The sequence below is a fragment of the Stenella coeruleoalba genome (assembly GCF_951394435.1).
Source record: "Stenella coeruleoalba genome assembly, chromosome: 20".
In the NCBI taxonomy this organism is placed as follows: Eukaryota; Metazoa; Chordata; class Mammalia; order Artiodactyla; family Delphinidae; genus Stenella; species Stenella coeruleoalba.
In genome coordinates this window covers 6,730,160-6,752,903 of record NC_137166.1, presented here as the reverse complement: position 1 = coordinate 6,752,903, position 22,744 = coordinate 6,730,160, and the positions used below count along the sequence as shown (strand labels likewise).

At 48.7% G+C, this 22,744-nt stretch overlaps 1 protein-coding gene across 3 annotated transcripts in view; it reads left to right on the top strand.

Annotated features, from left to right (window-relative positions):
- The window catches only part of PLCG2 (phospholipase C gamma 2), a 191,861-nt gene that overhangs the window by 116,900 nt on the left and 52,217 nt on the right, over nt 1-22,744 (top strand). For all 3 annotated transcript variants that reach the window (XM_079906383.1, XM_079906384.1, XM_079906382.1), the window contains 6 exons: nt 119-203; nt 1,781-1,864; nt 14,040-14,083; nt 15,643-15,715; nt 20,471-20,572; nt 21,396-21,514. In XM_079906383.1, the coding sequence (XP_079762509.1) occupies nt 119-203; nt 1,781-1,864; nt 14,040-14,083; nt 15,643-15,715; nt 20,471-20,572; nt 21,396-21,514 (507 nt within the window). The remainder of the gene's footprint in view (nt 1-118; nt 204-1,780; nt 1,865-14,039; nt 14,084-15,642; nt 15,716-20,470; nt 20,573-21,395; nt 21,515-22,744) is intronic.

Genomic DNA, 22,744 nt, shown 5'->3' with positions numbered 1-22,744 from the left:
GCTCACTAACAACTGGTGGTGGGTCTTCTCGTAGAGATGGGAGCTGACGGGAGTAGCCAGATCCTCCACTCTTGACACCCCTCAAGGCTAACGGGGCTGGGGTTCCCCTCTTTTGCAGCATCAGCCTCCGAGAGTTGAAGACCATCTTGCCCCTGGTCAACTTCAAAGTGAGCAGCGCCAAGTTCCTCAAAGATAAGTTCGTGGTAAGTTTTGTGTCTCAGCCCGGCGATTTTGTGAACCCAGGGCTACGTGTGCCTTTCCCATGAAGCCACTACGTGCCTTTGAGCTCCACTGAATGGTGCCCAAGGAAGTCCCCCGCCTCCAGATTCATCCATCCTAGTCCAGACAGAGGGATTGTGTGAAGACCTTAAGCCCGTGTTCTCAGTCGTGGCAGAGGACGTCATCCACGAAGACTGCGTTCACCGAGCTGCTTGACTTGGGACGTTTCCACCAGTCCAACTTTCCCTTTCCCTTTCCCTCACTACCCCACAGCCTGTTTGCCTTTTAATAATATGAACACATGTGTTTCTTCTGGAAAATATTATGGAAGATTCCTTATGTAGGTTGCCAGGGATGTGGCGTTTTGTATTCAGGTCCTAATAGCGTAGTTGTCAGAGGCGACTCTTCTCTGCCCTTCCCCTCTCCTCGCACCCACCCCTCCCTTCATCCACTGATCCTTCCTTCCACCCATCCTCCCATCCTCCCATCCCTCCATCCCTCCATCCCTCCATCCCTCCATCCCTCCATCCCTCCATCCTCCCATCCCTCCATCCCTCCTTCTGCCCATCATTTAATTTGTTTATGTTCTTGTGTAATTAAGCCATTGGTAGATCTGAGGCGGGTCATTCCATGAGTGATGGGGTAGCATAGGTCAGGTGGGGCTCTTCTGAAGGGTGTAAGGATGGAGGTGATCCATAGGCATTCTTTCTGGCCTTCAGAGAGATAGTGACTCTCGTCAAGGAGCCCAACAACACTCCATCCCAATAGTCCCAGTTGGTGGACTCCCAGGGGCATGTCACAGGATTCCTCAGCTGAAGAAGCTCATTCATTTTTATACCAGTGAGCTCCCGGAACAGTTAACCCACTTTATGGCTTATCAAGCCATCTTTTGGCCCACCCCCATCATTCGAACTGGTCCAAGAAGGCGAAACCAGAGAAGGGTGGGGACTAACAGAGAGATGGGAGAGGCATTTACCACTGACCGCCACGTAGTTGGAATTTTGTTCCTTATCAAGCCTTTACCAAGCAGGTGCTACATGGATGTTCTCTGGTTTGGTTTCAGGGAAGTCCGAGGAGGGTAATGGTGGTTCTCCCATTTTACAGATGAAGAAACGGAGGGTCTGAGAGGGTCAAGTGATTTGCCCAAAGCTGTTAAGCCATTCAGGGGACAGACCTGGAGTTGAGCTCTGTTAATTCTAAGGGCTCGGTTCATTTTCTTATGCTTTTAAAAATGACCTATCTGTACATACCCTATAAATATGTCTAGATTTGAAAGTGTCTTCTGCCCCCAGAAGGAGGAGTTCTGCATTATGGCGCTTGGAATTCTGGCTAAGATCCTTCCCTTCTGGGGAGTCAAGGGAAGGATCTCACCAGGGATCCCTGGTGGGTATGTTCTCCAGGCAGATAAATTAGGAAACTTGTGGATAGTTGGGTTCAGAGGAATGCAAGTTTGATTTTAACCAGTGTTGTAGCAGAGCCATGGTATTTCTGTGAACAGGGAAGAGGCATTCTTGTGGTGGACAAGAAAAATCGTGTGGTCACTTTTTTTATATATTTACAGGAAATAGGCGCACACAAAGATGAACTCAGCTTTGAACAGTTCCATCTCTTCTATAAAAAACTTATGTTTGAACAGCAGAAATTGGTAAGATGCTTCTTTTTTTCCATTCCCTTTTTGAAGGTTTTGATAGTCTTATCTTACCTTACTTTTAAAAATTGAAGTATAGTTGGTGTACAATATTATATGAGTTACAGGTGTACAATTCGCAATTTTTAAAGGTTATCCTCCATTTATAGTTATTATAGAATATGGGTTATAGCCCCTGTGTTGTACAGTGTATGCTTGTAGCTTATTTTATATGTAATAGTTTGTACCTCTTAATCCCCTACCCCTATACTGCCCCTCCTCCCTTCCCTCTCCCTACTGGTAACCACTAATTTGTTCTCCGTATCTGTGAGTCTGTTTCTTTTTTTGACATATTCACTAGTTTGTTGTATGTTTTAGATTCCACGTGTAAGTGATATCACATAGTATTTGTCTTTCTCTGTCTGACTGACTTCACTTAGCAGGATACCCTCCAAGTCCATCCGTGTTGTTGCCAATGGCAAATATTTCATTCTTGTTTATGGCTGAGTAGTATTCCACTGTGTGTGTGTGTGTCTATATATCTGTATATCTGTCACATCTCCTTTATCCGTTCATCTGCTGGTGGACACTTAGGTTGCTTCTATATCTTGACAATTATTAACCATGCTGCCGTGAACATTGGGGTGCATGTATCTTTTCGAATTAGTGCTTTTCTTTCTTTCGGATACATACCCAGGAGTGGACGTGCTGGGTCATATGGTGACTCTGTTTTTAGTTTTCTGAGAAATCTCCATACTGTTTTCCACAGTGGCTGCATCAGTTTATATTCCCACCAACAGGGTAGGAGGGTTTCCTTTTCTACACTCCCTCCCCAGCGTTTGTTATTTGTGTTCTTTTTGATGATGGCCACTCTGATGAGTCTGAGGTGGTATCTCATTGTGGTTTGGATTTGCATTTCCCTGATGATTAGTGATGTTGAGCATCTTTTCTTGTGCCTGTCGGCCATCTGCCTGGGTAAGATGATTCTTGAGCAAATGATCGAATGATGTTTTTGTTTCCCCTGTGTTTCAAAGTCCAGCATGTTCCTAAGAGACCCATGAGATGTGTTCTGTCTCCCTTCTAGTCAAGGAAATATCAAGTGGGAATGGCAGTGACATCATAGTTTCATCTGTTAGATTGGCAAAAGTTTTAAATGTTATAGAGCTATGGCGACAGTGTGGGGAAATGGTGCTCTCATACCTTCGCGGTGGGAATATGAGTGGCCGTCAGTCTGATTGGAATTTAGTCTGAGCCTATTAAAGTAAAAAAAGTTCTACTAACTCTATCATCTTGTTCTGGAAGAAAATTTACCAAGTTATTAATAGTAACTTGTCTCTGGGTTGAGGGATTTTTGTATGTTGTTCTTTTTATACTTTTATTCCTTGTTAATGAGAATATGTTTTTCGATTAAGATAATATGCTATTGGGACTTCCCTGGTGGCACAGTGGTTAAGAACCCGCCTGCCAATGCAGGGGACACAGGTTTGAGCCCTGGTCCGGAAAGATCCCACATGCCACGGAGCAACTAAGCCCGTGTGCCACAACTACTGAGCCTGTGTTCTGGAGCCTGCGAGCCACAACTACTGAGCCCGCATTGCCACAACTACTGAAGCCCGCGCACCTAGAGCCTGTGCTCCGCAACAAGAGAAGCCACCGCAGTGAGAAGCCTGCGCACCGCAATGAAGACTAGCCCTGGCTCACCGCAACTAGAGGAAGCCTGTGGGCAGCAGTGAAGACCCAACGCAGCCAAAAATAAATTTAAATCAATAAATTTATTAAAGAAAAGATAATATGCTATTTTAAAATTAAATTAAGATGTGCGTACATTTTGACCTGACAGTGGCATTTTGGGGCCTCTGTTTTAGAGAAGTGAAAGCACTGAGGCCTAAGAGTGTATCACTAGATTGTTTATTGCAGCATTATTTATGCTGGCAAAATACTTGGGAGCCATCTGAATGCCTCTCAGTAGAGCAAAAGCTGGGTAAGTTATGGTCCATCCATACTGTGTGACACTGTGCAGCTGATTAAGAAGCCTGAGTCCATTGTGTTTCTGTCCATCTGGAGGGATGTTCATGGTATTTTGTGAGGAAAACCAGCTGCAGATTCATGCAGGGAGCTAGGTCTGATTTTTTGGTAACAAACTACTCCTCCTATATATGTTTGTGAGTGTTTTTTATGAACAAGGAGAAGGTATGGAAGAGTATACACACCTCATGTTTAATGGTTTTTTTTAATAGATTACTGTGGTTTAAATTTATTTATTTTATTTATTTATTTTTGGCTGCATTGGGTCTTTGTTGCTGCATGTGGGCTTTCTCTAGTTGTGGCGAGAGGGGCCTACTCTTCGTTACGGTGCACAGGCTTCTCATTGCTGTGGCTTCTCTTGTTGCGGAGCGTGGGTTCTAGGCACGCAGGCTTGGTAGTTGTGGCAGGTGGGCCCTAGAGCGCAGGCTCAGTAGTTGTGGCTCGTGGGCTCTAGAGCACAGGCTCAGTAGTTGTCGTGCATGGGTTTAGTTACTCCACAGCATGTGGGATCTTCCCGGACCAGAGCTCGAACCCGTGTCCCCTGCATTGGCAGGCGGATTCTTAACCACTGCGCCACCAGGGAAGTCCCTCATATTTAATATTGAGTTTGTGTATGTCCTGGAGGGATTTGGAAAGATGCTTAGGAGAGATAATTAAATTTGTCTTTGTACCACTCCGTTTTCAACTTGTTCCAAGTAGCACATTACTTTTGCAATTAAAAAAAATGTCCCATAAAGCATAAGGCTTAAAAAGGGAGGCATTCAGTTCAGTGCAGGGAGTGGCGTGCCTGGTGTGTGGTTACTGCTGTTACTGTTGGAAAAGGGCTTTGCAGGGGGCTGAGGTGGGTCCAGAGCAGAGCCGCGAGGGAGCAGAGAGTGGGTAGGACTTGCAGCAAGACAGATCTGCTTTCTTCGGCTGTGTGACCTTGGGCCAGCCACTGACCACTCCCAGCCTCGGTCTTCTCATCTGTGCAATTGGGGCTATGATTCCTGCCCCACCGGGCTCTGCGGAGGACTGACGAGGGACTGGAGGTCAAGAGTGCAGGCATTTTAAAGTGATGAGTGTGAAAGACAGTTATCAGTTGCCTTCTCCCTGCAGGCTGGGCGCAGGATGAGGCCTCTTGTTAGATGACCCCTGGCCTTGGGACTTCGGATGTATCTGAGGTAGAGAAATGGGAGAAGCATTTCTTGTCTGCGTAGATTGGGGAAAAATACATTATTTCATAGAGTAAAAGATTCAGTTGCAGTGTGTTCACTTTTTCACACAAGTGATAATTAGTTCTTGGTTTGCCAAATAGAGTAGAAAGATCGTAGGCTTTGGAGGTTGAAAGACCTGTGTTCCAGCCCCAACTTGACCTCTAACTGACCAAGTGATTTTGGGGAAAGCCATCTTTCCCCCCATCACTCAGCCTCCTCTGTAAAAATGAAGGTATTAAATCAGGTCATCGGTTATACAACTTTAAAGCTATCTAACCCTGCTCCCCTTTTTTGTACGAAACCTTAATTAAGAAAACTCTGCTGCATAAAAGCTGATCAGAACACTTTTTATGTGAAAATCTGTATCTTTCATTCATAATCAATTCTTGAGAGCAAGGAAAATGTTGTGATGAGATAGTATAAAAATGAAACCCAGAATAATGCCAATTGCTGTCTTAGGCAGTTGACCAGAACTGAGAAAAACTTGATTCGCTCAAGATAAGTAGTTGCAAAAAGCAGGTTTTATAATCGTTCGTCTGGAAATTTCAAGATACTGTCTCATCAGGCAGAGAGCAGGCGAAGCTTGGGAATAAGGTTCCCATGAAAGCTGCTGCACCTGCCAATACGGGTTACCCGCCACCGATGGTCTCCACCGCGATAAAATTCCACACAAGAGCACTTTGCATTGCGGTTCTTTCTAAAGCTCATGTCTGTGTGTTTGAGAGGGAGAAGGAAGGGAAAGAAATTTGTGTCAGATTTCTGCAGAATCCCTGAGTCCTCTGGGGGTACCCTAGATGGCCCAGTTTTGGGGAAAAACATCTGTACGTACCAGAGGTTACCCTGGTGGCCAGCATGCCACATGCAGCCAGCATTCGGCTCTACTTGGTCTAATGGTTTAAATGTTTTTTCAATGAATTGCCTACATTTAAAACTTGGGGGATTTCTTATTAAGATCCAGATTTTTCACTTCTCTTGGGGGAAAAAAAAATCGAGATCTGGCTAGATTTGGCAACCTCTGAGCGGAGGGAAGCATGCTTTCTCTGGTTTGCCCCAGCCCTTCCCCCAACCCCCCATCCAGCTCTCTCTGCTAATTTATGTCACCTACCCAGTCCCTAAGACCTTCTGGGTCAACAGCCTCTCCATCACTGGAGGGTATAACTGTCCAGTCTGGCCACTGCATATTTTAATTCAGTGACTTGGAATTTGAATAACAAAGCCCCAGGCTCTATAGATAGTTACTGGCCAACTTGAGAAGGCCTCAGTGCTTTTGCGTAGGTAACTGCTTCTCCCTTGTCAGCGTATCATTTACTTACTGATCTCCTCACTAGAAGCTCAGGGCAGAGAAAAGCATTACCTCCGTGCTGTTAGGGGCTCAGCTGGCTTTCCTGGGCTCCTTGGGGAGACAGGGCCATTCGTGCTGATTGATGATGCCCAGACCTAAATCCAGGGAGTGGGGTCCTGCTTAGCAGTAGCTCCAGGTTTCCAGCTTGAAGTGGCCAATCCCTCCTTGTGTCTAACCACCCGCTTATGTTGCTGCTGTGAAGCCTCAAAGCTTCCAAAAGTTCGGCAGCAGCAGGAAGATGAGAAATTTAATTCCATGTGTGTCCCCCTGGGCGGGGGGACATACCTCTAACTAGGCTGTCATAACAGTATTGGGAATAAAGATCAGAGCTAACATTTCCTAAGTGTGACCTCTGTGCTGGGCGCTGTGCTATATGTCTTACATACATTGAATTCTCCTGGCAACCCTGTGGGAGAGGTACTGCTCTTATCCTCACGTTGGGGATGAACTTGCTGACACTCGGGTTACTTGCCGGAGGTCGTGAGGTTGGTAGAGCCGCAGAGCTAGAATTTGAGTTCTCCTGCGCTCAGCTTCACTGCCCACCCGCTGGTACTTCTTTTGAATTTTTTAAACTTTGGTAGTAAGGGAAATGTCAAACAGAGACAAGCAGAGATACTAGTATAACAAACCCCCAAGCACCTGGCAGCCAGTTTTCAGCAATGGTCAACTCACGGTCATCTTATTTCATCTATGCCCTTACCCACCTCCCTCTCCTCAGATGGTTTTGAAGCAAACCTAAGACCTTGTGTTTTTTCTTCCTTAAATATTTGAATCTAATACCCAGCTTCATCACTGCTACTTTGCTGCCTCCCCAGCAAACCTGTGAAGTCCCCCCTTGGTTACTGGAGGCTGGGGGTCTGGCATTTACAGGCCCTGATTATGAGTGAAGATGGTTGACTGATATCACTCTTGGTCTCGGCCCAGGACTGGAGTTTCAACCCCATGGGATGAGGTGGTTGGGTTACTGTTGATTCGTCTGTTTTTACCCCCTGCCGTTTCGCATGCTCTATTCTTGCTGCCCTCTGGTAGATTAGTTTGGAAATGCGTTAGCGTTCTGTATTACTCATGTATTGCTTACGTATTATGTGTGTGAGTTCTGTACTGCTGGCATGGACGTAACAGTATTACCACGATGCACGTTCTCTCTCTCAGTTTCTGGGGCTCAGGCATCCAGGTGTGCCTTAGGCTGGATTCTCTGCTTTGGGGTTTCACAAAAAGCTGCGTTTAAGATTTCCACTGAGGCTGTGGTCTCATCTGAGGCTCAGATGGGAAAAGATCGGCTTCCGTGCTCATGCGGTGGTAGCAGCATTCAGTTCCTTGCCGTTGTAGGACTGAGGGCTCCAGCTTCTTGTTGGCTGCCCGCGGCTCCTAGTGGCTGCCCACGGCTTCTCCGTGTATGGGGCTCCCTGCCTGGCTGTTTGTTTCCTCAAAGCCAGCAAGACAGGTTCTCCAAGCATATAAAAACATCATCATGTAATCATATGCACATAACTGTGTACCTCCGTTACCTTTGCAAGTTACAGGGATAAGGCAAGAGTTTGCATACCAGGAGATGGGGATACTGGGGCTGTCTGTCCCCCATGGGTTCCCATGAACCCAAGTCTGAGTCGCTCTCCAGCAGCTCAGAAATAATCAGTAATCGACTCACAAATTATGTCCAGTGCAGTTGAAAGAACAAATGCCTTCCCGGCCTTGCAAGGTGCCAGGGAACATAAACACACACAGCTCTCTGCCATCCCATTACTATCCCACTGGGGTCTGAATATAGGTGATTTCTGTTGCTTGTTTGCCTGTTAAAGTAGAAAACAACTCTGCTATAATTTAAGGTGGCACTGATTTTCCTTTAGCGCTGCTTTTGGCTAGGAGCAGTGTTAGATTTCCTGACCGTCATGGGGCAACGGTGGCTATCCTAGACGGTTGTTGCGAAGATTAAAAGCACTAGTAGAAAAAAAACAACTGGAAGGTCTCAGTCAGCCAGCACCGGGTCTGGCATGCAAAGCTGCCCTCAGAGCGTGGTATCTGCTATTACTGTCAGCCTGTCTCTACGAGGCAGAACCCCCCTGGGAGGAGGTGAGGGCAGCCGGCCTCTGGTGCGCTTGCTTTCTGTCCTGTTTCTAAAAGACCATCTTGGACACAGAAGCAACCTAAATGTCCATCAACAGAGGAACGGATGAAGAAGATGTGGTCCATATATACAATGGAATATTACTCAGCCATGAAAAAAGAATGGAATAATGCCATTTGTAGCCATGTGGATGGACCTAGAGACTCTCATACTCAGTGAAGTAAGTCAGAAAGAGAAAGACAAATATCATAAGATATCACTTATATGTGGAACCTAAAATATGACACAACTGAAGTTAACTGTGTGAAACAGAAACAGACCCACAGGCGTAGAGAACAAACTCGTGGTTGCCAAGGGAGAGGGGAGGGGGAATGGGGGAGGGATGGATTGGGAGTTTGGGATTAGTAGATGCAAACTATTATATAGAGAATGGACAGACAACGAGGTCCTACTGTATAGCACAGGAAACTATATTCAGTATCCTGTAATAAACCATAATGGAAAAGAATATATAGATATCTATATAGATATAGGTATATAACTGAATCACTTTGCTGTGTGGCAGAAATTAACACAGCATTGTAATCTTCAATAAAATAAATTTTTAAAAAAAGACCATCTTGGTCACAATCAGTGGATTTCCCAGCATGTCCTTTGATATCTCATGTACTGAAGCAGAAGACTAGGCAGCCCTCGACAGGAAATTTGTTTCTGATATCTGGATACATTTTACTATAAGCAAAGTAATGCATATTCAGTCCATACAAGTTGAAAGTGCATTATAAAATAAAAAGGAAATTAAACTACCTGCAAGCCTACCCGTGATTAGACCTACAATTAAACGCTCAATAAGAAGTTTGATGTTTTCTCTTCCAGATTTTCCATGGGTGCGAGCGTGTGGGAAGAGCGCGACTAACATTCTGTCATATGTTGGTGGAGGAGTCTAGGGAGTGTCACAGGCTATCCTAATCAGTGGTCAGGGGAGAGAAGGATCCCCAGTGCAGAAGTTAGCAGTGAATCGGGTTAGCTTTCCTATCACTGCGGTTTGTCCCCATGGCCGCTTCACATGACCTGCAAAGCACAGACACTGTGGAGGGCAAGTTACAGCCCCAGAGGATGTGATCACCCACAACGATGTGGGAAGATGCAATTCCCTGACCTTAGGTGGACCTCTGGGCCGTCATTTCTGTCCCCTCCCTTTGGCATAGCCCCTTCCCTTGTCTAGCTGGTAACTGCCTCTTCTCCTGAGGACCAAAAGTCATAGGTTACTTTTCCCTGTCGCCTTTTTTTTTTTATTATTATTATTTTTTATTTTTGGCTGCGTTGGGTCTTCGTTGCGGTGCGCGGGCTTCTCATTGCAGTGGCTTCTCTTATTGCGGAGCACGGTGCACGGTCTTCAGTAGCTGTGGGTCACGGGCTTAGTTGCTCCGCGGCATGTGGGATCTTCCCGGGCCAGGGCCCGAACCCGCGTCCTCTGCATTGGCAGGCGGACTCCTAACCACTGCGCCACCAGGGAAGCCCTCCCTGTAGCCTTTTAACTTAACTTAATTTTAATTTAATTTAGTTTCCCTGTAGCCTTTTACTTTTCCCCAGCGAAATTAATTTATTATTTTAGTCATCCATTCAATAAACGGGTGACACAAGAAGGCACAGTGGTCAACTAAACAGACGTCACCCTGACCTTATTGAGCCTTTATTGGGGTCGCAGGGTGTCAGAGGTGTTGCCCAGAGTCACAGAGGGCTGAATGCCCTGGCTTGGTAGGATTTGGCCATGTAACCGTACACGGCAATGTGAAGATAAGTTAATTGCTGCCTCCCCTGTGTGCTCATAGTATCTAGAGCGTTCTGCCCTCGTTGCTGGGATGTTGTCATTTATATTATGTGCCTTTGCACATACTGTGTGGGGCAGTGGCGATGGACCTGGATTGAAACTCTGGCCCCTTGATGTTCTCGGTATATAACCTTGGAACAATTACGTGTGCTCCCTGAGCCCGTTTCTTGCTTCTGAAACAGGGTTTATTTTACTGCTTTCCTAATAGGATCGGCACAAGGAGTAACTGAGGTCGGGGCTGCCCTGCATCAGCTCGCAATCGTGCCGTGTCCGTTTCCCAGGGCGGCCGTAACAAAGGACCCACAACTGAGTGGCTTAAAAGAGCCAGAACTTCATTCTCTCACAGTTCTAGAGGTTAAGTCTGAAGCCAGGTGTGGGCAGAGCCACACCCCTTCTGATGGCTCTAGGGGACCATCTGTTCCTCGCCTCTCTGCAGCCTCTGCCGTTTGCTGGCGATCCTGGGTGCTCCTTACCTTGTAGACGCACCTCTCCAGTCTCTGCCTCCATCATCCCATGGGCACCGTCTCTCTGTGTGTCTGTCTGCAGATCTCCCTCTTTGTAAGGACTCCATTCATTGGATTTAGGGCCACCCTAATCTAGCATGACCTCCACTTAACTTGATGGCATCTTCAAAGACCCTGTTTCCAAATAAGGCTGCATTCACAGGTGGTGTTAGGACCTGGATGTGCCTTTTGGGGGACGCGGTTCTACCCATAGCACATGCTGCACATTCTTCCATCTTTAGAACATCCTCCTGACACACCTCCCCCTTCCGGCTGCCGCCCCATTTCTCTGACCCTGTAGAGTGACCTGTTCAGAGAGTGCCATCGGCGCCACCGTCTGCGCTTGCTTCCCTCCCTCCACCTCTGGAGCCCATTCCAGTCGTGTTTCCGTGCCTCTACCCCACAGCAGTTCACCTTGTCCCATCACCACTGACCTCCGCCTTGACAGGTACAGTGGTCCACCCTCTGGTCTTCGTTTCGTTCGCTCCGTGGCATGTGACCCGCGTGGCAGTTGGCCGCTCTCTCCTTGATGTTGTCGCTTGGCTTTTGGGTGCTGCACTGTCTTCCTCCTCCTCGTGCGTCGCCTCCTGCTGGCTCTCAGCCTCTTTAGCTGGGTCTTCGGTTTCTCGCCGTCTGATGGTTGGCATGACCCAGGTGAGGCCGGTGCTTCGCCGGCAAGTGCTGATACCAGTTGTTAAACTAGTTGCTGCCGGAGGGAGCTGGTGACTCCCCTCTGCCCCACCAACCCGCTGGTCCCCCAGAGTCTTGAGTGGACCCCACGGGGGACCATGCAGTGCCCGTCAGCTCCTCAGCCAGCCCCCTGCTCACACGCGCTGGCGTGTCCTCAAGCGTCTGTGGCCAGAGATGGTGAGGGACAGCTTTCCCTGCAGTTACGCTGACACCCAGGTGGAGAAACGCCCAGTACCCGCTGCACCCCCAGAATGGCCTCCCAGCTGCTTTCAGGAAAAGACCCACCATGCTATTGCTGGTTTTTTGTACATCCCTACCCAAAACTCAGTCCACAGAACTCTTGTCTTCTCTGTTTACTCTTGGTGTGATCCTATCTGGTCCCCCGGCTTCAAATAGCATCTTTATGCTGATTACTCCCAGAAACACGTCTCCGGCCCCCACGTCTCCCCTGAATGCCAGACTCCCCTGATTGCCAGCTTGCCTCGCATCTCACGCTAGAGTGTCCAGAAGAGGCGGCATGATACTCAGCACCGACCCCCACCTCCACTGCCATGAACCCATACCTGGCCACCCCATTGGGACAGCCCAGGAATCGTCCTGATTCCTCTCTCCCACTTCCCATGACCCCTGCCCCCCAGTGCATTCTGCCCATCTCCTAACGTATCCTCAGGCACCTTGGCCTTTGAATTCTGAGAGAACTGAGTTTGCTTCCATGTGTGCTACCTGAGTGGTGAGCCCTGGGCTGGTCATATTTGCCTCTTCGATTTTAGTGCGTTCTCTGCCCTGCTCTGTACCCCGAGGGGCTGATTCTTACAAAGAAGTTCCCAGGCACCTCTGCCTCCAGGGGGTTCAGCAAATGGGGTGACAGGAGATTGCGGGCAGAGGAGTGGGGAAGCTGAGGTGTTGCTCCCCATCTTTCCTGGCTCTGGAGCATCTCCACAGTAGAGGCACCTCCTCCTGCATCCCAGCTCCTCATGTAGCTGAAATGGGGTGCAGCTTTTTCTGTACATCATCGCAAGGCAAGGCAAGGCAGGGGCTGGCTTTAAGTAAGGACCGCGTGGAGTGGACAGTTGAAGGGGGGTCACAGATGGCCTTTCTCCAACGTAGGGAAACCAGTTTCGGGATTTGGGTTTGGAAAGGATCCGGCCTTAAGCACCAGATTGACCCAGTGATCTAAGGGCCAAATGACTCCAGATAACAAACAGCTGGCACTGCCTAAAGTCCCTTTTCTTTTTAAAATCAATAGCCTTGCTGTAAATGACACATAGATGAAAGGAAGTACTTCTAAGTCATTCTGAAAGCGACTCCTCATCATTTTTGGTGACCTGCTTCCTTGAGATGCTCATTAAAGCTGTGCATCATCTTTCCAGGAAAAAAAAAACCCAACATATTTGCACAGACTTATGCAGATCCCCTGATTCTTCCCAGGGGCCTGTGGATACCTGTTCTAGAACATAGAGCTTCCATGTCATCCTGGAGTGCAAGCAGTTTGGCAAGAGGACTTGGGGAATCTAGAGCAGGAGTTGTTTTATATCGTTAGCATTTGTAACCCGCCAGGGGCTACATTTCCATCTGTGCCCTGAATTACTCAAATGCTTATCCAATCACAGTCTCATTAAAGATTATTTCAGTGATGCTACCTAGCCAGAAATAGACGCAGTATGGGTGTGCCTGTGTGTGGCGTGTGAGTGTGTGCGCGCATGCATGCGTGCGCGTGCATGTGGAAAATGCGTGGCCAGTGAGTGGAGGCTGGGGGTTGGGGGACCCCAGGCCTTCCTGGTGGAGGAGCTCGCCATCCTTCCATCAGTGGTTGGGAGATCAGTAGGCCATGAAGTGTAGGACCAGAGCTGTCGAATATTTGTTTCTTTCTCTTGAATTCAAGGATTAGAAATGAGCTCATTGAAATATTAAGGATTGGAAATGTACCCGTGAGGGTGCAGAAAAGGGTGTGCATTCTCTGGTGGGCCTGCGGGTCAGGACAGCTGTTTTGAAAGCAATTTGGTGAATCTGCCACAGTACACACCCCGTGTCCAGGCGCTTTCCTGCCCAGGAAACTACCCACTGGAAACGCTGGCCCAAGTGCACAAAGATATACATGTATGAACGTTCTTTGTGGGACTGGATATAATAGCAGAAAATTGAAAGACAGACATGTTATGGAATACACTGTGGGTTTTGAAAGTAGTGAGGTAGGGCGCTTTGAGGTTGCTGAATAATATGTAAAGCTTGAAACAACAGCAAAAAGTTGGGAGACATAGATGTACTATAATATGATAAGATAGAATTAAATGAATAGCCATAAAACAGACTCGAGACGGAGACCTGCCAAATCATCGAGTGGTTGCTTTTCAGAAAAAAGACTCTGCAAGGGTGAGGAAGACTTCCACCTTTTGTGTAAAGATGTAAATATTTGAACATTTGCAAGTCACATAAACGACAATGATAAGTTTTTAACAACAAAAACATCTGTTTATTTGCATTAAGTGGCTCGACTTGTCTAACGTTGTTTCATGGGTGTGTTCCTTCTGTTTTCTATTTTAGATTCTTGACGAATTCAAGAAGGATTCCTCCGTGTTCATCTTGGGGTGAGGCGCCTCTGCTGGGTTGTTGTTCTGGGTAGTTGTGCCGGGCGTTGGTGCCCTTGTGGGTCCTCCCAGCCTTGCCATCGGAACTCCAGGAGGTCACCTCTCGGGCAGGCACTGGTGGGGTCCCCCTGTTGGGGAACTGGCCATCCCAAGCCTGTGCCACGAATAAACATGCACAGCAACAGGGCTTGTGGAATGTTGGGAGGGTGACCCAGAAGGTTCTGTAGAGAAGCCTGCTTGCTTCAGGACCTCCTTTCCCAGAGGTGAGTTGGGGAAATGCCTGGCTAAGCAGAGTGAACTGAATTCAGATGAGTTGAAGCATATCAAGTGCTTCATGTGGTACATGGCAGGGCTCGTAAATAGTGACAATGATGTTATTGTTAAAGCCTAAGTGCTGCAGGACTTGTCAGGACCTCTACTACACTTACTAATTCCCCTAAGTATAAAGTGGTCTATGTCCTCCGAGCCTGTCTACCTGGGAGAGATGTTTGCCACGGAGTTAATAGCGCCTAGAATGTGATTTGCGGCCCGCTGACCTGGGCCTGCTTTTTGGAAGCAGCCCTCATTGATGAGGATGCCCTGGCAACTGTTCCCTCTGTTACCTTCTAAGCCAGAAACCCCAAGACTCTAAAATGTATATAAAACGAATCCAATTCTTACGTGGTATTTTAATGAAAAGATTAGTATTGTTGGACCATGAGGCTGGTTAGGAAAGAAGGTTGGAAATGCACTCAGAGACAACAGACTTCTGGACCCTGAGTGTTTAGTAAAGAGAGAAAGCTTAAAGCTTGTTTTACCTCCTGTATTTCAAAAGAGACCCTCCACCTTCCACCCCCGCTGCATGTGCTCAGGGAAAAGTACAGATTTCCCCGGAATGCCCTGCTCTGCCGGATACACTTTCCATAGCGAACAGGGTTCCCAGTCCAGTGAGGTTCTGGTTTTCTGGTAGCTATGAGCATCCTCTCCACGAGGCCATCAGTCAGCAAGCTGCCGGCCGAGGTGGAATCTCCCTTTATTCAGAGTGAAGGGGTCCGTGTCAAATGGAAAACTCTCCCAGCAGCGGGCCTCTGCTCGCTCCACAGCTCTCATCTTGCAGGTTCCAGCTGATTCTCCCTGTCCGCCAGAGTTGGGGGCTTCATCTGGCCCGCACCCCTGCTTCAGAGCCCTCGACGGCTCAGCCAACTCTGGAGTCGTTTCTCCAGCATCGCCTACCCCAAACGCTCTCCACATCCAGCCCTGTCCGGGCGTTTGCTGTCCACGCCTGTCTGTGCCCGCCCGCCCTCCCTCCCCCTTCCTTCTGCCTTGCACCTGGACCACCTGGGAGCAGCCAAGTGTAGATTCCAGGGCCCAGTTCTCCCAGGTTCTGGTGTCAGGGCCCCTCTGAATCCTCCTGGGTCAGGCATGTCGTCTGGGTCACCTTCGTCTTCCTGTTGGCCAGCCTGCACCAGGCCCTGCGGGGGGCACTTGGCTGGGTGTCTGGGTGGCCGTCCTGCTGGCTGGGATCGCCTCCTGACTGTTGGCTGCCCCTCTCTCAACACCCTTCCTTTCCCCGAGGACAGCAACACCGACCGGCCGGATGCCTCTGCTGTTCACCTGCACGACTTCCAGCGGTTTCTCTTACATGAACAGCAGGTGAGAGGACAGCAGGGCAGGGGCTTCTGGGGTGGGGCTGCCCCAGCGGTTGCTCACCTTCTCACCACCTGCCGTCATGAAACAGGTGTCGTCTCCCTGCTCAGTGCCACCTCGGGGGCTTAAACTCTGGAATCAGATTGGCCTCTCATCAGCCCCTTTCCCAGGCCCCAGCTGGAGGAAGGGAAGGAGGACACCACAGGGCGGGCGGACGGTGTGCTCACCTGCCGGCTTCTGCTCCTCTCAGCTCATCTCTGGTGTCGCTTCCCCAGGAAACCTTCCCTGACTCGTGGAGGGTGTGACTAAGGTGGATGAGCCTGCGGGTCCTCTGGGGGATAAGGTGGCACAGCTGTCCTTAAACAGATGACACGTGGACGTCTCCCGGAATGTTTGCGTGTGGGCTCCGAGCTGGTGGCTGAGTCAGAGTTTGTGTTGGGCAGTGGTTTTCTAGGGGATGGTTCTGCCCCAGGGCAGTGGCTGCAGACTCGACTCAGAGCTGCCACTGCCATCTGGTGCGTAGAGCCAGGGATGCTGCGCAATAACTAAAGGTGCACAGGTCAGCTCCCCGCCCCCCAACAAGGAATTACCCAACCCCACATGTCAGTAGTGCCTCAGCTGAGAAACTGAGTTAGAGTGAGAGAAACCTGACATCCTCTCACCAGCTGTGTGACCTTGGGCAGGTGGTTTGACCTTTCTGTGTCCCACTTTCCTCCTCTTTAAGTGGGGATGAGAACCCTACCTCTCAGAATTGTGGGGATTAGACAAGATTGCCTTGATCTTTTTTTTTTTTTTTTTTTTTTTTGCGGTACGCAGGGCTCTCACTGTTGTGACCTCTCCTATTGCGGAGCACAGGCTCTGGACGCGCAGGCCCAGCGGCCATGGCTCACGGGCCCAGCCGCTCCGCGGCATGTGGGATCTTCCCGGACCAGGGCACGAACCCGTGTCCCCTGCATCGGCAGGCGGACTCTCAACCACTGCGCCACCAGGGAAGCCCATGGCCTTGATCTTTGTGTGTGTGTATGAGTACATGTATATTGCGTGGTCACCTATGTATTTCAAAGTTTTGTTTATATCACTGGCGTTTCATTTGCTTTTATTCTCTTTAGTTTTTTTTAATAGACTTTTTCATAATAACAATATATAGTCTTTTTCATAGTAATATTCAGTTCATTTACTTTAAAAAAATACTGTGTATTATAGAACATCTCAAACATACACAAAAGTAGACAGACTGGCATCATAAGCCACCCTGTACCCATCACTCTGATTACAAAGAACATTCTGCCGCTTTGATTTTGTCCACCCTCCATCTCCATACCCACGTGTCTCCCTTCCCTTCTTTCCTTCTTCATTTACTTGCTGGCAAATTCTAAAGTAAACCCCGGACTGTGTATCATTCCATTTGAAAATACTTCAACGTGTCTCTCTTATGAAATGGACTTTTTTTTTTTTTTTTTTTTAGAAAACATGGCCATAATACCCCTGCTACCCCTTTCACAATGAACACGAATTTCCTAGTGTCAGGCAGTACACATCCCACGTTCAGATGTCATTGATTGTAGGGAACGTAAACAGACGCACGCTTGCGCAAGGGGCAGAGCTGGTAGCTGCTGTGGTGCGTGATGAACGCTGACCGAGGGCTCTGAGATGTCGCGCTTTCCCCACGTGGGGTGAATGGCAGTGACCAAGAGAAGGCTTCCTTGCCCCGCCCGAGACTACAACCCAGGGCAGGTGAACCGAGGGGGGATCCGTGAATTCTGTTGAGCACGATTACACACACGGTGCGGTGCTACCAGGAGAGTGAAGCAGAGACAGAGGCCCAGGCTGTTTGCTTTTCCGCCGTGCGCTTCCTTGCGCTGAATTACTCAGTTTTGTACAGAGCCGTTGAAGTTAAACGGTTAAACTCCTAGAGACAAGTAGTCTTATATCCTGGAATCCACCACCTCGTGCTCAGTAATTTTATTTCAGGGGAGGCTCACAGGCTTTCCCTACACCGGCCCCGTGGCTGGGCTGCCCTCAGAGATCAGGGCTGTGGGCCTGGAGCAAGCTACAGGGCGTTAGGATCCCGCATCCGGGAGTGAGGACGCAGGCAGCCCATGAGCATGTGTGTGGGTGCGCGTGACGGGAACAAGATGTGCTGCCAGGGATGGGGCCCCTGAGCCGTACGTCTCGTGGACCCGGAATGTCCCAGCTTCCAGCGCTCTGTGGGATGCAGGCATGGAGCAGAGTCAGTGACCTGGGACGTTTGTTGGGGGTGGTGGATGCTCATATGTGGAATAACCACTGTAGCACTTGGTGTGCGAATTAGTACAGGTTTTTAGAAAACACATTGGCAATACACAATTAAAATGAAAACTTTGAAAAAAGGCTTATATACTTTGATTAAATAATTGCTCTCCTAGGAACTTATCCTAAATAATGGCAGCATTTTTAATAGAAGTGAGAACTTGGAACTGATCTGAGTTTCCACTCGAGGGCTGGTTAAATGCGCCACAGTCCAGCCCTGGGAGGCATGGGTGACACTGACTGACCCGGAACTGATGTGCCTGTGTTGGTCTTGGGCTCATCATTAGGTCAACTGAATTAATGACTGAAGCCTCAGCTTTCTTATTTATATAAGTGGAGAATAATATTATATGTCCTGCCTGGGCTTATGTGAGTTCAAAATGAGCCACCATGTGACAAGGTTGAGCACAGAACCCGGTGGGCTGCCCCTGCCCAGTGTTGACGGCCTCACCATGCTGGTTCCTCTCATCACTACTCTGATCATTTTCATTATTACATTGATAGTTGCCCAACTCAATACCCCACACCAAGTAGATACATTTTTCTACCCCCCCAGACTATTCATATTTTAAACTCCTTTAGGTAGAAGATTTCTTATTTACAGCTAGTGCAGTTCCAGGTTATAGCAGCTAAGTTCCCATTTTTTTGTTTTTGTTTTTTAATTAACTAAGTAATTAATTTATTTGGCTGCATTGGGTCTTTGTTACTGCACGTGGGCTTTTCTCTCTAGTTGTGGCGAGCAGTGCGTGGGCTTCTCATTGCGGTGGCTTCTCTTGTTGCGGAGCATGGGCTCTAGGTGCGCGAGCTTCAGTAGCTGTAGCATGCGGGTTCAGTAGTTGCAGCTCGCGGGCCCTAGAGTGTGCAGGCTTCAGTAGTTGGGTGCGTGGGCTCAGTAGTTGTGGCACGCGGGCTCAGTAGTTGTGGCTCATGGGCTCTAGAGCACAGGCTCAGTAGTTGTGGCACACAGGCTTAGTTGCTCTGCGGCATGTGGCATCTTCCTGGACCAGGGATCGAACCCATGTCCACTGCATTGGCAGGCGGATTCTTAACTGCTGTGCCACCAGGGAAGTCCAGTACCCGTGTTTTTTTATGCGAAAGCTTTTTAGGAGAAGGAAGCAGGAAGCTTTTGGCCTTTTGGGGGCGTCTAGGGCTGGCAAAGCATTTGCATTAAGTATCCTACAATTTGAGTTTCATGCTCTGGTATTCAAGGATTGCATCACTGCTGTATTCAAATGAACTGGATGCTCCCCCAGCTCCCAGCTGTTGGGTGTCCTTTATCCAAGTAGATTTGCAAGGATGAACAGCAAGGCTTATTGCTGATTTGCACCCACCTCATTTGTGTCTGCCCCTACGCTTTTCCTTGTTTCAAATGTCCTGATCTGACCCTTCCCATCCAACTGCACACGTCGGGTAACACATGTGCTTTTATGATTCTTAAAGATGGAGATTTTAGAATGTTTGGAACCCAGAAAACATGAGTCAACGTGGAATCTGTGGCTCAGGTGTCATCCTCTTGTCTATGAATATTTGGGGTTTTAGGGTTTGAGGAGGAAAACAATAAAGTTACTTTATGTTATCTATCCTTTTTCTAAAGGGCTTTCGAAGTTCTGAGACCGTGCAGAAGCTGTTTTTGAACTGGTCATGTATGTTTCAGACGTTACTGTTGTCTGAGCAGCACACTGCTTCACGGATCTGGACTGATTCTATATCCGTTTTCCAAAGTTCAGTTATTTGGAAGCCCAGCTCTCCTACTTACCAGCTGTGTGAAGTCGGGATCATCATGTGATGTCCTGAGCTTCTGTTTCCTTGTCTGTAAAATGACGATGACAGTGTGTGACCTGCAGAGTTTTCTGGACTAAACGAGATGTCACGGGAGGATGACGATTGCTCACACAATGCCGTGATCTGAGCACCTTCCGTGTACCGGGTGCTGTGTTAAGCACAGACCCTTATTTCATCCAGCCCGTCACAGCCTCTGTGCGTAGGTACCATTATTCCCATGTAACGGATGAGGAGGTACAGAAAAGGTGTGTAACCTGCTTAGCATCAGCCAGGCGAGTAACCCCAGGGGTCTGATGTCACTGTGCTCCCCGCCTCCTTGTGATAACGCGTATCAAGAACTAGCGTAGAGCAGGAGTCGGCAGACTACACCCAGGGGCCAAATCTGGCCCACTGCCTGTTTTTATAAATAAAGTTTTATTTACAAACGCAGCCACAGCTCTTTGCGTGCCTGTTGTCTGTGGCTCCTTTGGCACGACAGTAGCAGAATTGAATGGTTGGGGCCCAGAGTCTAAAATGTTTACTCTCTGGTCCTTTAGGGAAAATGTTGGCCCTGCACAGGGTAAGGCCTCGATGGCATGTGCATGCAGAATACGTCCATGTTTGGGTCTTCGACTGAAACCGGATCCTGAGAGGCAAAGAATTTTGCAGTTCCTCTTTCTGATGATTTCTTGTTCTCTTTATCGTTCTAAGGAGCTCTGGGCTCAGGATCTGAACAAAGTCCGTGAGCGGATGACAAAGTTCATTGATGACACGATGAGAGAAACTGCGGAGCCCTTCCTGTTCGTGGATGAGGTAAGTGGGCCCCTCGTCCTGTTGGCATGGCTTTGTGATTCAGGTGTCTGTCCTCCGAGGTGTATTTTCTGGGTCTCTTCCCTCGGAGGGCTTTGCCGTTAGATGCCCCGAGACTGGCTCTCTTAGTCGAGAACTCTTTTTTTTTCCTTCCAGGTCCTGAACCATCACAGCCTTTGACTTTTCTCCTCCTCTATTTGATCCTGTAGCCTGGGCGGGATCTTTGCTTTTGTCACTAGAGGGCGTGTGGTGCCAGGGAGTCTCTAACCATTACAAGCAGAGCAAGGAAATTCCAAGGTTTCTGGGGCTCTTGCACGATGTGGAAATGGGTGCTTTTGGCCCTGTGTGAGGGGGAACTGGGAGCTCCAGTCCCATGTACCGTGGTTCCCAGGAAACAGAGTGTTACCCACTGTCCCTCAATCTTCTGATTTTTCTTTTTTTTTTAAGGGGTCAGGAACTGGGATATGAAATGTCCTGCCTTTTAGATGTTACGATACTGGCGTGTTCTGTTTCTCATGTAGGTTCACAACTGTTCGTAATGTTATTATGCCTTAAAACTTATATATGGGCAGCATATACTCTTGTAGCCTCACATATTTGAGGATACACATTAAAAAGGTAAATACCGTATAGGTCAGTGAAACGTGTGTTGGTACAGCCTATTGCAGTCTGAGTTTTCTGCACTGAAAACCTGGGTAACTGAGGTCTGGAGGCCATCTGTTGAATGTTCATGTACCATCTCCCCGTGTTGACACAGACCCAGAAGAACCCGGCACCACCCGTCCTCAGTGTGATGATCCCCTCTTTGTGTTTGTGACTCTCCTAGTTCCTCACGTACCTGTTTTCCCGGGAGAACAGCATTTGGGATGAGAAGTATGACGTGGTGGATGTGCAGGACATGAACAACCCCTTGTCCCATTACTGGATCTCCTCATCACATAACACGTGAGTTTCACGGCGAGCCTGCAGCGGGTCAGGCAGGTGAAGGGCAATACGGTGGGCACTCAAGGGCACTGCTCTGGCAAAGCGCGTGGGCAGAGTGCAGGCCCTCGCTGCTCAGATTGGAATATATGAAAGCTTCTGGAGGATGGGGGGACACATCTCTCTTTCCCAGTTGGTTTTGCAATAATAAACCTTTTTCTGTGGCCCTAAGAAGCAAGTCAACAAAGCTGGTTGGCACTGTTTGGGCATCTCATTCTTAGTGGTCACAGGAAAGCAACTGAATTAGTCACTGAACTGATATTTACTGAGAGTTTGCCCTGTGCCAGGCCCTGTGCTTGCTGGGTGCTGGGGATACAGCAGTGAAAAGGGCAGGAGCAGCCCCGTCCTCATGAGCTTGGAGGGGAAAAGGCCTCCTTTGAGTCTTCACGATGAGCCGGCGTTGGTGAGAGAAGAACAGGTGGTGAGGCGAGGAGGAGGGTTCAGACAGAGGAACGGCATGTGCGAAGGTCCAGGGGCAGGAGGAACTGGGGGGGTTCTAGTAGGACTAGAGTGTAGAACCTGGCAGGGTGAGTGGCAGGAGAGGAGGACAGGAGGGTCAGCTTGAGTGGAATCGTTGAGGTCAGAGCGAGGGCAGTGGCAGTGGGAGCCGCTGATAGCTTTTAGGCCAGAGAACACCACACTAAATTGCATATCTTTGGAAGATTGCAAAAAAGAGCAGACGGGAAGGGAGAAATGGGTGTTACACTCAAATTCTGTTACTCAGTCTGCTTTGTCAGGTGAGGGGGTGGAGGCCCTGGGTTCTGGGCATCCAGAGAGCTGTCGACTGGTACTTTACCAAGTGTCAGTCCGGGCAGGAGTTGGAGAGAAGGCCCTTAAGTTCACCTCCCGGCATTTTGGAAGGTACCTTCCTTTTCCGGGGCCAATTGACTTCATGGTTCTCTCTTCCCCACCACGTCCGTTGGTTTGAGTTTGTGTCTTAGAATGGTCAGTCCTGCCAAACCTAGAAAACAGCTGAGCACCACAGACTCTTAAAGGGGGAATGTGGTCAGGAGGAGAGTGAGAAAAATAGGTATTTTCACGTCAGTTTTGGTGGACATAGTTCATAGGGTGGTAAGTCCCATCTGTTCTGTGCTTGGCCTGGGGCCCTGGTATCAGAATGATGGCCCATCTCTGCCCTGTTGAGACTGAGGGCCTAGTGGGCAGCGGTGGGGCAGGGGGGTTGGTAATTTATCA